At 36.6% G+C, this 14,757-nt stretch overlaps 1 protein-coding gene across 1 annotated transcript in view; it reads right to left on the bottom strand.

Moving 5' to 3' along the window:
* Positions 1 to 579: 579 nt before the first annotated feature.
* The window catches only part of plekhf2 (pleckstrin homology domain containing, family F (with FYVE domain) member 2), a 29,079-nt gene continuing 14,901 nt past the window's right edge, over positions 580 to 14,757 (bottom strand). The window contains exon 2 of the mRNA XM_026283664.1: positions 580 to 3,448. Within this exon, the coding sequence (XP_026139449.1) occupies positions 2,712 to 3,437 (726 nt within the window). The 5' untranslated portion in view covers positions 3,438 to 3,448 and the 3' untranslated portion in view covers positions 580 to 2,711. The remainder of the gene's footprint in view (positions 3,449 to 14,757) is intronic.

Here is a 14,757-nt window from a genome sequence, read left to right as displayed (position 1 = left end):
GCACCACACCTCTAACGCCTATTAAAAATCCAGACTGTCAGTTTGATGAAGTAATTTACAGTGGCAAATGACTGAATATTACAGACAGCACAAATGAATGGATTAAACAACCCATTTATTTCCATGCTTGTCCATCAGCATCATAGAAATGTATGATTTTTGAATTTCAGGCTTCAGTGGTTGTTTCCAAGAGCATGCCATTAACGCCATAAAAGTCTGACTCCTTAAAGCTGGTTATTCTAAATATAGGACCTCTGTGACCATTATAAGCCAAAAGTTTCAGAACAAATGCTAATCAAACATAAACTAAAAAAATCATGTCATATAAAGAATTTCAATGGCACATTAACCCAAGGCACATTAACTACAGCACGTGGCATGGATTACCATATAAAGGCTGACACAAATAGACTAAACTGCAGCAGACAGATTATCCATCACAATGACAGGCTAGCCCGGCAGGGTGCAAGCCTTCAGTTTGGTTCCGAGTCCTTCTAGTGACATTAATACTCTCTGTTGCATATGCTGAGCCGCGGGTACTTGTTTTTGGCAATTATTACAGAAGACAAGACACAAGAGTTTTAGCAATGCATATATTTTCCTCAGAATTAGTATCAAATAATGATGATATGATGGATTACATTCAGTTTTCAGCCCTTTCAGAATTTTAAATGAGAATTTTTAAATGGCAAAAAATGTAAAAGAAACAGAAAATACCCCAAAATCCATCAAAGAACAAGAGAATCAGAAATTACATGTTCAAGAAATCACAAAAGAAAACAAAATGCCAGTCCTGTTTATCCTCTACTCCAATCTATTCTCTTGTATTTGAAGGCCAGATTTGTAAAGACATGTAGTCCCCGCCCACATCCTACCCAAGCCACTCCCCCAAGCAGGCCCCGCCCCTCTCTTGTGGTTTGAAGAGAGAGTAAAGTGCTGGTAGCTGATCCAGAAGTGTTCAGGAAACGCACACATGAACCACGCGGAAACGCTATGAAGAAGAAGAAAAAAAAGCAGCAAGCCCAACTAAGAGTATATATACAAAAAAAAAACAACTGTACAAAAGTTTACAACATGCTAAATCAAAACAATCATCTCAGAATGTTACAACATACAAGTCAAATGAATACAAATCATCTCAGGTTAGATTTGGAACGATTAAAACAATTCATTAAATCATACATTATGCCAAATATAACTATCCTGGAATCTAACGTTATATTCCGAAAGCAAGATTAGAGAATTACCTCGAGTCACTGTAAACCTGTTTCTAAGTCTCAAATAAGTCTCACATAAATGTCTAAAAGCAAAAAAATACTTTTGACTTGAGTGTATCTGTCACTGCATATGAACTAGACATATGAGAAGGCTCTTTAGCCAGAGTTAGGTTAATTAAATATCCCTTTTCACTGTCAGTTTTCTTATTCTGACACAAACAAAAATATGCCATCTTCACAGGTGATCAAGTATTCAGTACTGAGACAGTACAGTTCTCAAGAAGTATGCTGATACTCCCACTAGCTTGACTTCTGTAGAAGTAAAAAAAAAAGCTTTTCGAATTACCCGCTTAGCAGCTTTTTTGGAAACAAGGTGGCTGTGTGACAATCTCTTCCTCATAATGCTTTCGATTCCCGTTCAAAGCGTGTAGGATTGACTGTCAAGGCCCGACATGTGACTTCTCTAACACAAAGACCCCAATGAGAGAGGGCAGGCCAAAAGGAAAGCACGTCCTTCACCTTATTTACATGCTATTCCTGTGGACTGCATGCTAATGTGTGAAATCAGGGCTGGAGAGATATGTCAACATAGTGTAGGGCATGTGGACGATAGACACAAGATGCCAGAAAATACTTCAGCTGGATTCATGGGAATGTCAAAAAGCTATTCGGACTGAGAGAATATAATCGACTGTCCTCAACTGAAACTGTCGGTCTAGTTTTGACCATAACTACAGTCATATGAATAAAAATGTTCACTGAATGTGCACCTGTCGTGTGATGTGCCATCAAATGAAGGCAGGTGTCTCAAAGCGAAGAAATCAGTCATAAATAGTTTCTCATTTCGAGGATCCTGAGGATAAATAAGAAGGCACTAAGGCAGCGACGACCTTGTCAGATGAAATTTCCAACAGACTTCCTACACCACAGCATTATATACACGCATTTACAAGCTTAGTAGCGTCTATCTGATATGTCATTTGCAATTACTAGAAACTGAGCAAAGTGAGAAACAGAAGACCTTCACCTGAACGCACACTTTCATGTTTTGTTAGTGGTTGGTTGTTCAAAGCACTAAATGCAGTTCCTTGTTTAAAAACCTAGTTACAATGCACTACACGGTTTCACCTGAGGGAGTGTTTGCCTAGGAACAGCCCGCAATCACATTACCCAACATTCTCTTCCTCCAGCGGATAGCAGCATTGCTCAGTAAGAATATGGTAGCTAAAAAGGAAAAGGGGGGAAATAAGATGAAAGAGCACCATTGCCAAGAAATGCATTAATAAAATAAAATGGATTATGAGAGTGACTTTAATGTGAAAGTAGAGCGAACCGACAAGTAGTGTTCATTAATACACAGGAACAATTCCCATCAAATCTTTTGTTCATATGCACAGGGGCGTTTAATTGTTTTGGGAAGGTGTTATTGCCACAGGAACCTTTGCAAACCTGAATGAAAATTAGACTAAAATTATGGGATATGATCTGCGACCCTCAGTCACTGCTGTCATCGTCGTCGTCGTCGTCTGAGATATTGTTGCTGGATAACAAGGAGTCTGAGCGGGACGGGAGGGTGCCGCCCGTGGAGAGCTGTTTGTAACAGAACTCGCACACCCGCACCGGTTTGGTTGACTGACTGGGTAGCAGGAACTTCTTCTCCGAACACGGGCCGCACACGACGAAGCCGCATTTCCGGCAGTGGTGGCGGCGGTTGACGGGGTTGAATTTGATCTTCTGGCAGCGCATGCACACGGTCGCCTCAGAGTCGGGCACCCAGACGGCCGCGTGCTCGCCGGTGGGAGATTTCCCACTTTTTTCCAGTAGGTCCGAGACGCACTTGCTTATGTGGCTCATCCACTCAGACTTCTCCGTAGCTGTGGCAGCGTAGACGGCGAAGGATTTGGTGGGCGTTTTAATGAGCCAGCCGTTGCGCAGCTCGCCCTCGTCCTCCACCGTGTCTATGGTGACGCTCTCCAGAGGGATGATGTGCTGCTTATTGTACTTCTTCTTCTGGATGACGATGTTGCCGTACACCAGGATGTCATTGAAGAGGAAGAACTGCCGGGCTTTGGGCCTTTTGCGGCACAGCTTTGTGAGAACGCCCTCTCCGATCAGCACTCGACCTGGGATGGCCAGCGGTTGACCTGCTGTGCCGAAGCATGTTTCCACGACTCCGATGCGCTTAGAGTTGGCCTCACTGTTCGCCAAGCGGTCCACCATCTTTCACACGCCTGAGAAAGAGAAGGGAAAAAAAATAAGAGGTTACGATTGGAGCAGGAACAGAAAGCAAATATCATGGCTCAGACAATATCAGCACACATAAAGAGATGATACCACACAGACTTTAAGAAGGAACACTTGTGGTTTATCAAATCTGTACCAATTCTTTTTGGCATTTAAATAGTTCCCAGTATCTAGTTCATTTTGAAGCTACTTAGGCTTATATAAAAGAAAATGCTTTTGTTTTATACACACAAAGAGGTCAGGATGTCATAGACTGCTAGCAAAAAAGCTTCTGTTTTGCATTTTATCGTTTGAAATTCTCTATATTCAATGCCTCCAAGAAAATCATCATCATATTTTCAGTCAGGTTGCAAAATGCTTTGTAAGACTTTTTCTTAAGAACAACATTTCATTATAATATAAGTATTATCAATGCATGTAACTGATATCATTATTAAACCTATAGCAAAAATAGTGTGTCCAACCATTTTGTTCCATGTTACTGACCATATTTGTTTCATATTACTTAGTTAACAAACACTTGAAGCAAACATAATGCTCATTTAAAATACCATTCAAGTTTGGGATAAGCAATTCATTTTTTATTTTATTTATTTGACAAAATAGCACTGATTCAGCAAGGATAAATTAAATTGATCAAAAAATGACAATAAAAGGCATTAATAATATTACAAAATTTCTATTTGCAGAATCTGCAAAAATGTAAAATAATAATAAAATAATCTGCATATTAAAACGATTCCTTAAGGATCATATGACACCGAAGACTGAAGCTGAAATGTATATTTTGCCATCAAATAATAAATACATTTTATTAATATTTATAATATAAAATATACATGCAAACACACTTCCAGGACAGTTTATATATATTTTTTTTTACCATGGTAACAAGAATTGTGAAATATTTCTGGTGAAAATAAAGTATTGCGAGAAGAATTTTTTTGCGACTAATAGTGACTTATATAAGATACTAGAAATAAAGAGTGGTCTCATACATCACCAGAAAGACAAGTCTGTTTAAAGGAAAAAATGAGTGTTCCTCCAGAACAATATCCATCATTGTGAGCTACTTTTTTCATTTTTTTTTTTTGTTTGAAATAGCCTTCAATCTGCAGATTGTTTGACAGAGATCACGAGTCAAGATGTATAATGACATGCTTTCACAATAAAATGTTTATCCAGTTTATCACAGGAAACCGTAGATAAGAACAGATTATCAAAATTAGCTGCAGCTCTAATAGTAATCTTCCAATCAAACTGCTTTTTTGATCACCACATTATTACAGAGTATCTTCTTTTCACAGGGCTGGAGAGAAACAGAGCTACATGACCTTTTCAAGGACAACAGGATCTGATCATTCTCACATTACATCCTGTCTGCCCGAGTCGCATCTGTGCAGGTCTGAGAAATGAACTGCACTAAATATAAATAAACAACATGTTGCAGCAAATGACAAACAAATCTCATAATGCTATGGTTCATTTAATAAGCAGGTGCTAAATCTCGCAAGTGTGTAATACAGTAGCGTCACCCTTGTTTATCCAACTTGCCTTTCGACGTAAACAAGTGACATAGTCCAGAGCTTACCAGGCTGCTTCAGATGGCGAACACAAACTGGTTTAGTCTCATACAAAAGCTACTCTTCACATCTCTGGTATCAACTCGTTTCCTCTTTGTGAATTAGAAATGATCAAACACAATCTCGTTGTCACGCCAGCTGGGTTTCTAAGATGCAGAGTGTTTGGAAAAAAAGAGAAATCTGAGGTTTGTAGACGCCTAAGGGAAAAAAGTGTATAATGTGAATTGTGACGCTTGGTGAACTCATAAGTCACTTGAAGATGAAGAGGATTAAGAGACCAGAAACAACTCAAATTCTAAGATAAACCCCAGTTCTGCCTCGGTTATGACTATCATATTGTAATCCATTGAGAAGGCACACCAAACAAGCCCCTTCACCAAGAGAGGAACGCCATGACATTTAATACATCCTACACGTTGACCTCGATGTTGAAAAAGCAAGCTTGCCCATGTACAACTTCAAACTTCGCACACAAACCACATATTTATCAAATGCTGTCTCCTCCAATCGCACCACCCCCTAAACAGGAAACTTCACCACACAACTAATCTTCCCCGGCTAGAGTTAATACTACTGATAGACTATGGACAGTTTGCTAATAAATGAAAGGTGTCTCTTGTTCCAAACCTGTATGACTTCTTTCTTCAAGATGCTACACAAAAGTGTTTCTGTCCATGCAAACTTAATGGCGTCCAAAACAATATTGGATTTCAATTGTAAGCTCAAGACTTAATAAAAGTATTCTACAAAATACCACAGAAGTATTTTGTGCTTTACAGCATCAAGGAAGTCATTGGAACATGAAATGAGTAAATGTTGACAGAATGATATTCCTTTAATGTCAGCAAATATGTACGTTTAAAATGCTACAGTGACACCATATCAGACAGTATCTCGCCAAGTGCCAAAAAAAAGAGTCACTTGAACACAATGCATGGGTCTCAAGACACATTTTCAAATGTTAAGACTATTTTTAACACAAGTGTCTTAAAACACATCGCGTGTGGCAGGATGCCCAAATAACAGAACAGAACACAATGATGCAGCAGCCAAAGACATTTGTCAGAATAGTGCTTTAAAGAAGATGAATTTTCTGAGAGGGTTTTAACACAACTCACTAATCGACTAGGCATCTGGGAAACAACATCCGATGTTTGGTTAATCAAACCAAAAATGAAAAGACAAAAATGTGACCAATTTCACATGGTCTTTCACATGGACACTCAGACGACCTCAGCAATCATTTTGAAGTAAGACGACGGGCAGTAGAGAAGCTCTGTGTATCTGAAACTCAGTGAAAGGACACTATGGCCTCCTACACAGATGCACTTTCCTGACTCACTTCCTCCTTCTTATAAAAAATGAAAACTGATGCAAGCGTATTCTATTCCACACATGCTGTGGGCAATACTACATGTTCAGAATAGCTAAAAAAGTTCCTTTTTAGTTAGCATTTTAAGTTAGTGAAAACCAGTTGTGCTCTGAATATTATAAGCACTATGCAGTATTAGCAACATTAACCTATCTAGAATCAGTACTGTACAGCAATGCAACAGACAAATACAAATTCTAGACTAGGGCTGCAGGATTAATCGAATGTGATTGTCATGCACATCTTGTCAGTAAAGCTGGTTCTGAGATAAGTAGTAAATCTCCATCACCTGCTTGCATTTACTACACAGAGTATTCTCTGAAAAGCTGCACAAAAAAAAAAAAAAAAACCCTGCCGATATATAATCGTACGATTATGAATTTGAAGAAATCATTCACGTTAATGACCGCTGTTTGCGTAGTTTCTCAGTGAACTAATGCTGTGTAGGTTTTTTTAACTAAAGTGCAACTGAATCATAGCAAAATGTAAATATTGTAGACAAAACACTAAAAACTTTCACTTTCTCTGTTGAGAATATATGACTTTCTTCTGCAAAGAAACACAAAAGCAGATATTTTAATACATGCAGTTCAAACAACACTGGACCCCACTGACTTTCATGAACATGAAAAAAACTCCTTTCAGAGGTTTCCCCTAATACAGCCTCTGGTTGAAAACTGTGAAGCACAACGTGCCTAAATATCTGCCTTGTAAAAGATTCGCTCTCATGTTGCTGAGTGACAAAAAGGTCAGCGATGAGCACTTAGCAACTCTTAGCAATGACACACTGAGCAACTCGATTTCGTTTCTTTCAGGCATTTATGAGAGATAAATCAGATAAATTCTTCATCTTGATTCAAAGAAGTAATGACAAATCAGAAATGGGAGGATCAGAAAAACAGCAAAAGATAATGCATACAACAGCACACAAAGAAATTAAAATGAGCAAACATACTGCGGTAGAAAAATCTATAAATATTCTATATAATATATGCAACATCTCACAACCAGGAGTGATGTTTTCCCAACTTTCAGCTCGCTTATACGGCTTTAGTTAAATAAACAAGTAATATTAACTGACTTACATTTTAGACACATTATGGATTAAGCAAATCCACAAGAGTCACGCATCTCCAAGCAACACACAACTCTTTTGTTACTAAATAATGAATTTTTGAACGAGTCAATGATTCAGTGAGCCATTTATAAAAACAGTTACTTGCTTCATTTATTGAATGAATCAGCCGTTTGAATGAATCAGTTGAATCAATGATTCACTCATTAAGAAAGTGACTTGCCACTACCTACTGGTGGTTTAATTTCATATTTAAAAGTATTATTGCATTTTTCCATCATTTCATATTTGTAGGGCCGAAACGTTTCCTTGAGTAACTCGGACAATAACTTTGTTTATTACACACACGGAAATGCACGTGACACTTGCAGTTATTTCAGCTTCTGTCGTCTCACTAAATGAGGACGTGAACACATGTACAACATCTCCAGAACGGTTTTGAGAGTCACTTCATGAGCATTTGACCGTTTGATTTGAGTAAAACTAGCTTCACATCCATAGACATCACATACACAGAGCTGTAAAGGTATGTCAACCCGTCAAAATAAAAGTCTGGTTTAATTTAAAGCCAAGAGTTTACCAGAAATTTTCAACAGAATGTACATAGCCTACTACTACTAAAAAAAAAAAAAAAATCTTCCATGTTTTATTTTTAATAGTAAATCCCCTTTGTTTACCAAAAAATTAGGTTTGCTTAATTTTCAATAATTAAAAGATAAATTAATGTTTTATGCATTCTTGGATAACAAGAAAAATGCAAATACACACCTGAATGTCCGAGGGGGAAAAAAATTTCATAAGGGTATTTTAAGAAAAAAATCTAATAAATTAAGTTGTTTTTATGCATTTAAATAATTATACATGCTAAAACACAGAATAAGGTAAAAAATAAAAACATATGGTGAATAAATAATAAAACATTTCATAGGTCCCTAAACATGTTATTTTTTAAAAACTTTTAATAAATTGATGAGAAAATTTATAAGTTTTATGATTTTAATTAATTAGACATGCTTTTAATAATAATAAAAAATGGAATCCAGAAAAATTAACATGGAAAAAATGGAATTTGGAAAAAAATAAATATGATTTCATAGGGCCTAACACAAAAGCACATCTTCCATGCTGCAGCAGAAAACATCCACTCTACTCAGAGGACCGTCACCCGGGACAAGGTAATTTAATGTAGCATTAACTCAATGTGATTGCTAGTCGAGATGAAGGCTGTTAAATTAAAATGGTAAATGGACTACATTTATATAGAGCTTTCAACAGACCACATGGCCATCCAAAGCGCTTTACAGTTTGCCTCACATTCACCCATTCACACACAAATTCACACAATGACTGCAGTGTCTGCCATTCAAGGCGCCATCCAGCTCGTCGGGAGCAGCTGGGGTTAGGTGTCTTGCTCAAGGACATAGACACTTGGTCAGGTGGAGCCACCAACCTTCCGGTTTGTAGACAACCTACATGAACCACTGGGCCACTGCCGCCCAAATTAAGTATGTTAACTATGTAAGGGACAACCCACGACAGGCAGTACAATTATGTGAAAATATACCACACATAGTTTATACCACGGCTACCAAAGGAGCTAATTTACTGCCCCAAAAAGTTGCGAATGGCTTTTTATGATTAAATATACTAGATACTTTCTTTATAATGTGAAAGAATGTGAAAACGTATGTTGGTTTATAATTTTTAGTTTTAAGATAACTTTACACATTTAAATTTATTTTACACAGTTTAGCCCATGATTGTATATCGAACACTGCATCTTGCAAGTTATCGCATATCACATTTTTCTTTAATATCGTACAGCCATAATACAAGTTATTCTATTATTCACAACTTTTTTGATACTTTCTTTATACCAAGCCTCTGAATACTCAGTTGATACTTTCGTTTGAATACTGAACGTTGAATACATGTTATAATCATGTCCCTAAAGCCTTATGTGCTACATTTTGAGTCTTTGTTAATTTTAGTTTGATTGCCATGAATAGGATTTATAAATGCACAGGCTTGAACTTACTGTATGATAAAGATATTTTAACTTAGTAATAAATATCAATAATTATCTTTTCACCTCTTTTACAGTAAATCATCACAGCTTCGTATGGACAGATATGTGCGGAGAGCTACTTCATGATCCACTGAGCAAGCAGTTGAGTTTTCAGAGAGCATTTTAAACATGATTCTCTTGTTCCAAGTTCCTGTCCATGTGTTTTTGCCTCCTAAATGCTACAGCGCATTCCAAGACAGTAAAGGCTTATGTTCAGAACTTTGTTTACTTTTAGTTCTGTAAATTAAGTTGCATGACTAAAAGGCAGTGTTTTTGTATTATTAATTAATGTATGGCTTAGTTTTGATACTTAAAAAAAGTAATTTAAAAATAATTAATTTTATTTGTTTTTGCATCTCAGAAAATGCTTTATTTAAAACCCCAAATGGATGGCACTTAAATGCACTTAATTCATTTGTCAGCTTTATTGTCATTGTTCACAGTACAAGTACAGAGAAACAATGGGTAATAATTAAATGTTTATTTTTGATGTATGCATTGTATTCTATGCATTTAAAAAACAAACAAAAAAAATTCTAAAAAAGGAAACTTCTTTTAAGAGACCCAAGAGTCTTATTTTCTCTTGCATATTTAATACTGGACTTTAAGCAAAAAGACGATTAATCGATATCTACAGCCCTACATATTTGTATGTCAAATCTAATAACATTATTTATGCATTTGGACAGATGGAGTTTGTTGATACTGATTTCATTTGAATAGTAACAGTGAAAAGTAGTGGTTGCAGATAATTACAAACATGCTTGGAATTTGATATTAATTACTGTAGTCCCTCAGAGCATGACAGATAGAGTCACATTTCTTGCCTGCTTCACTAGATTGCTCAAGCACTAATTTCCTTTGCTGAAGCGCATGGGTCTAGCTATTAAGTCCCTGACCGAATTTGCTTAGATGGGCTGCTGGCAATGATTAAGTGAATCTGATCTGGAAAAGAGGCCTAGGAGGCCTGCGCTGGACACACTGGCCATGCAGAGAGATGTCATCCTAATTCTGCCAGCCTTCATGACAAAGGCTGATGGATGGGTGCCTGTCTCCATAATTAGACTCTCTCTGGCATGACTCACTACAGCATCTATATTAGCCACAGCATCTATTTCACAGGTTCTCAAGTCCTCCAAAAACGCTTTCATCATGCAACACACAGTAACCAAAGATAATATTTTTTTTACTGGATGTTGCAATATATAAATGAAATTAAAATTAGGCAATGTAGGGAATGTCACAATGATTGTAATCTGCTTCTATCTGGCCATCAAGTTTACTTATTCACTAAAATACACTTTTTTCCCAGAAATTATGTGTAAATAGTAAATAGAGTTTGATTCTTTTATAAACAATTTTTTTTATTCTTGTGCAGCTAAAATGTCCAAGAACAGATTGTCTTACATGTACATATGTACTTTAGTTATATATTACATTACATGTGTTTGTTTCGGGATGGTAATAAAAATGTATTATTGCAAGATTTTTAAAAGAAATACTGTATGCAAATGCGAGTCTATATTTCTTTGATCAAAAATACAGTAACAGTGATATTGTGAAACATTACTACAAGTTATAATAACTGTTTCCTATTTTAAAGCGTATTCCTGTGACAGCAAAGCTGAATTTTCTGCATCCATTACTCCAGTCATCCTGGTGCTTTTGGACACTTGTATGGGAGATCAAAGACAGCTGGAGGTGGGAGAAGAGCAGCAGGTGCAGACCAGACCTCTCTTTCTCTGCAGAACGCAAACACATTGCAGGTCTAACAGCCAGCACCTGGCCCTCCAGAAGCCAAGCAACTTGATAGTCCATCTGCTGGAGGAAAGCAGGAGCTGGCGGACACGTCAATCAAATACAATGCACAAATGGTCATAACAGGAATTAACTGCTTTCTCTGATGCAGAATTATGTGATTGTGAGAGGCGTGAGTCAATACTGAGTCAGCTTACTGGCAAATCACAATTATATGAAATATGAGTTCAATGTATCATGAGAGTGAAGGAGCTTGATATGACCTCAGTCCCCAGCCTCCTCAATTGTGTCAGGAAGGTGACATGAGGTGGAAGAGAGATGGGAGAGGCTGTGAAAAATAACATCTCAGAGATGAGAAGAAAACTGAAGGCTCAGACTACACCAACTAATTAATGACATGCTTAGTTTCCATTAGGCATGGGCTGATTACCGGTTTCAAGGTATACCACGATACAGAAAATTTCACGGTTTCAAAACCACTAATATTTTCCATGATACCGTTCCTGCGGTATGTGCTGTACACTTTCACATTCAGTGTTTCTTTCTGTCTCACGCACAGCCGTCCCCCACGGTTACGAGTCATCCAAAAATATTTTTCATGATATTCTGGTGGCGGTCGGTCGGGTCGTTTGAAACAAAGATGCCAATAAACCTTTGTAATTTATATAGTACTAGACACAATTTTTAAATACACTTTATTGGCTGAATGACTGGCGCGAAGATGACGCACAAGCTCAGTCTGCAGGTAGAGATGGAGGCGGCAAGAGAAAAGGTGAAGACTGGGGAGCAACCGTGCTGTTTTTGGTAAAACATGATTTTGACGACTTAATTAAGTTTTGTTTTAAAGAAAATATGAAATTATATGAAAGTATCTCTGAGGGAAGCTGACAGCCTTCTAAAATTTTACGTGGTATGATTTCACAAAGCTTGTCAGAAAATTCAGTTTTTGCTTCAAATTGGGTTATTAAATCAAATGATGTGTACGATTATTATTATATAACTAAATTATATGAAATGATATAAATTATATGCATATGAATTATATATCTAAAATTAAATAACTGCAATTATATCTTTAGGTTCAATAAAGATGTCAGTCCTTTTTTAGGAAACAAATCAAAGAAAAAAAATAAACTGAATTATAATTCTAATAATTCTACTGTTTCTAATATTCTGTATGTTGCTCAGAAAAAAAAAAAGTATATGGTGTCCAGCGGGACAAAAAAAAAAAAAGTTTTTTTTACCCAGATATTTAAAAATAAAACATTTTAGGGGTGCTCCGATCACGATCGGCCGATCGTTATGCGTATCTCGTCATTAAAGCCGGTTTTCTAATCAGCGGTTAATTCCATCAGGTGCATGATTTCACATAGAGCAGCTGTTACTACACAGAGCCGTTGTTAATAGAGAAGATGCGCAAATCCACTTCATTTTCAGCATTTTTTGGCGCATCTTCTCAGTTAACAACGGCTCTGTGTAGTAACAGCTGCTCTATGTGAAATCACGCACCTGATGGAATTAACAGCTGATTAGAGAACCGGCTTTACTGACGAGATGCGCATTAACGATCGGCCGATCGTGATCGGAGCACCTCTAAAACATTTCAGAGCTGTAACAACAATACCGTGATACAGTGAAAATTTTGCTTAAGGTGATCATACCGTCAAAATCTCATACCGGCCCGTGCCTAGTTTCCATGTTTGTTCAAGCATGTCTAGAGCATACTAACAACAATGAAATGATCCTGCAAAACAGTCTAATATAACCTTGCATACTACATATAAATGCACTCAAAACCATCAGCATATTGGCTATGCAAATAAGGCTATATGTTGAACATTTTTATACAAATCACAGTCTTTCCAGACTGTCCAGTCCACACTGAAAGTGATTGTAATTATGTAATGCTTTATTGCATCACACCTAGTATAAAGAGGCACAGTATAAATAATAAATCTAAGGCAAGGCAAGATTATTTATATAGCACATTTCATACAATGGTAATTCAAAGTGCTTAACATAAATTAAGAAAAATAATACATAAATAAAAACAAGCAATTTTAAAACTTTGGAAATGATTTAAAAATCGCCTTATTTAAAATTAATTTAAAAGTTAAAAATAAAAAATGATTTTACATAAAATACAGTGAATAAATAAAATACAGTGCAATCGGTTCAGACATTGCACAGTGCTCAATTAATAAATGCACAGCTGAACAGATGGGTTTTGAGTCTAGATTTAAATGTGACTAGTGTTTTAGCACATCTGATCTCTTCTGGAAGCTGATTCCAACTGCGGACGACATAGTAACTAAAGGCGGACTCCCCTTGTTTTGTGTGAACCCTTGGTATTTCTAACTGACTCGATCCTAAAGATCTGAGTGCTCTGTTAGGTTTATATTTAGTGAACAAATCTGCAATATATTTCGGTCCTTGGTCATTGAGTGATTTATAGACAAGTAAAGGTACTTTAAAATCAATTCAAAATGTTTTTAATAAATCTAAGAAAGAAAGAGCCCAAGAAAGTCACCAAGTCTCAACAAAAACTGCATATTATGTGCTTCATAAATCTGGAATTTATGGCAGGGCTGCTATTTGGAAACCATATGTCTAAAGTCCAAGTCCAATGCACATAAAAACAAAGAAAATCCACTACAAGAAGCACAAACCTGACACCTTGAGAAATGAAAAACTGTAAAATGGTCCTTAAAAGTATTATTTCCAAAACAACCTTACTGCCAAAATAAGGATGTGTTTACATTTAGAAAAACCAAAGAATCCCCTTTAAACCACAATGTCTGCTATCAGCTTCTAAAAAAGTATTTGTTATTGTACAGACAGCCATCTCATGGGTGTCGTCAAATCAAATGATTTAATGATCATATAAAATGCAGTTCACAAAACCAGACACATTGTATGCTGCGCGATTCTTTCTTGAATCGATTCTGAGATTAGTTTTGAACAGCAGATGGCACTGCATGCTTTAGAAACACCTGTACTCTGCTCGTTTCCAAATCATTACAGACACTTGAACCAAAAATAATAATTCATAAAATTCAAAAAGGTTGAAGCGAATTACAAAGGTGTTCACAGTGGGCTGTGTTTACATTAGGGCTGTCAAAATTGCTCAAAAATGATGTTCGAATATTCCCTCTAAAAAACACGAATATTCAACTATTTGAACATCTGGTGGCGCATCTTGTCAATGACGCGCATTACGTCAATAACAGGACAAAATAATACAAAGAGACATAACTACTTGTATAGGTAGTTTATTTAAGTTTAAACATATTTGACAACGTATTACCTACACAAAAAACAAGGAAATCAACTAATGGCCAAGACTGCAGACCTCACGCTCTCTCACCCTCTCTGTGCATAACGGTTTAAATGAACAAACAAATTTTTTCGTGCTGATCAAGAGTTTGGGCAAGCAATTT

Source organism: Carassius auratus, chromosome 16 (assembly GCF_003368295.1).
Source record: "Carassius auratus strain Wakin chromosome 16, ASM336829v1, whole genome shotgun sequence".
Lineage (NCBI taxonomy): Eukaryota > Metazoa > Chordata > Actinopteri > Cypriniformes > Cyprinidae > Carassius > Carassius auratus.
Note: the sequence above shows the minus strand (reverse complement) of the source record. Positions and strands in the feature narration are given on the sequence as shown.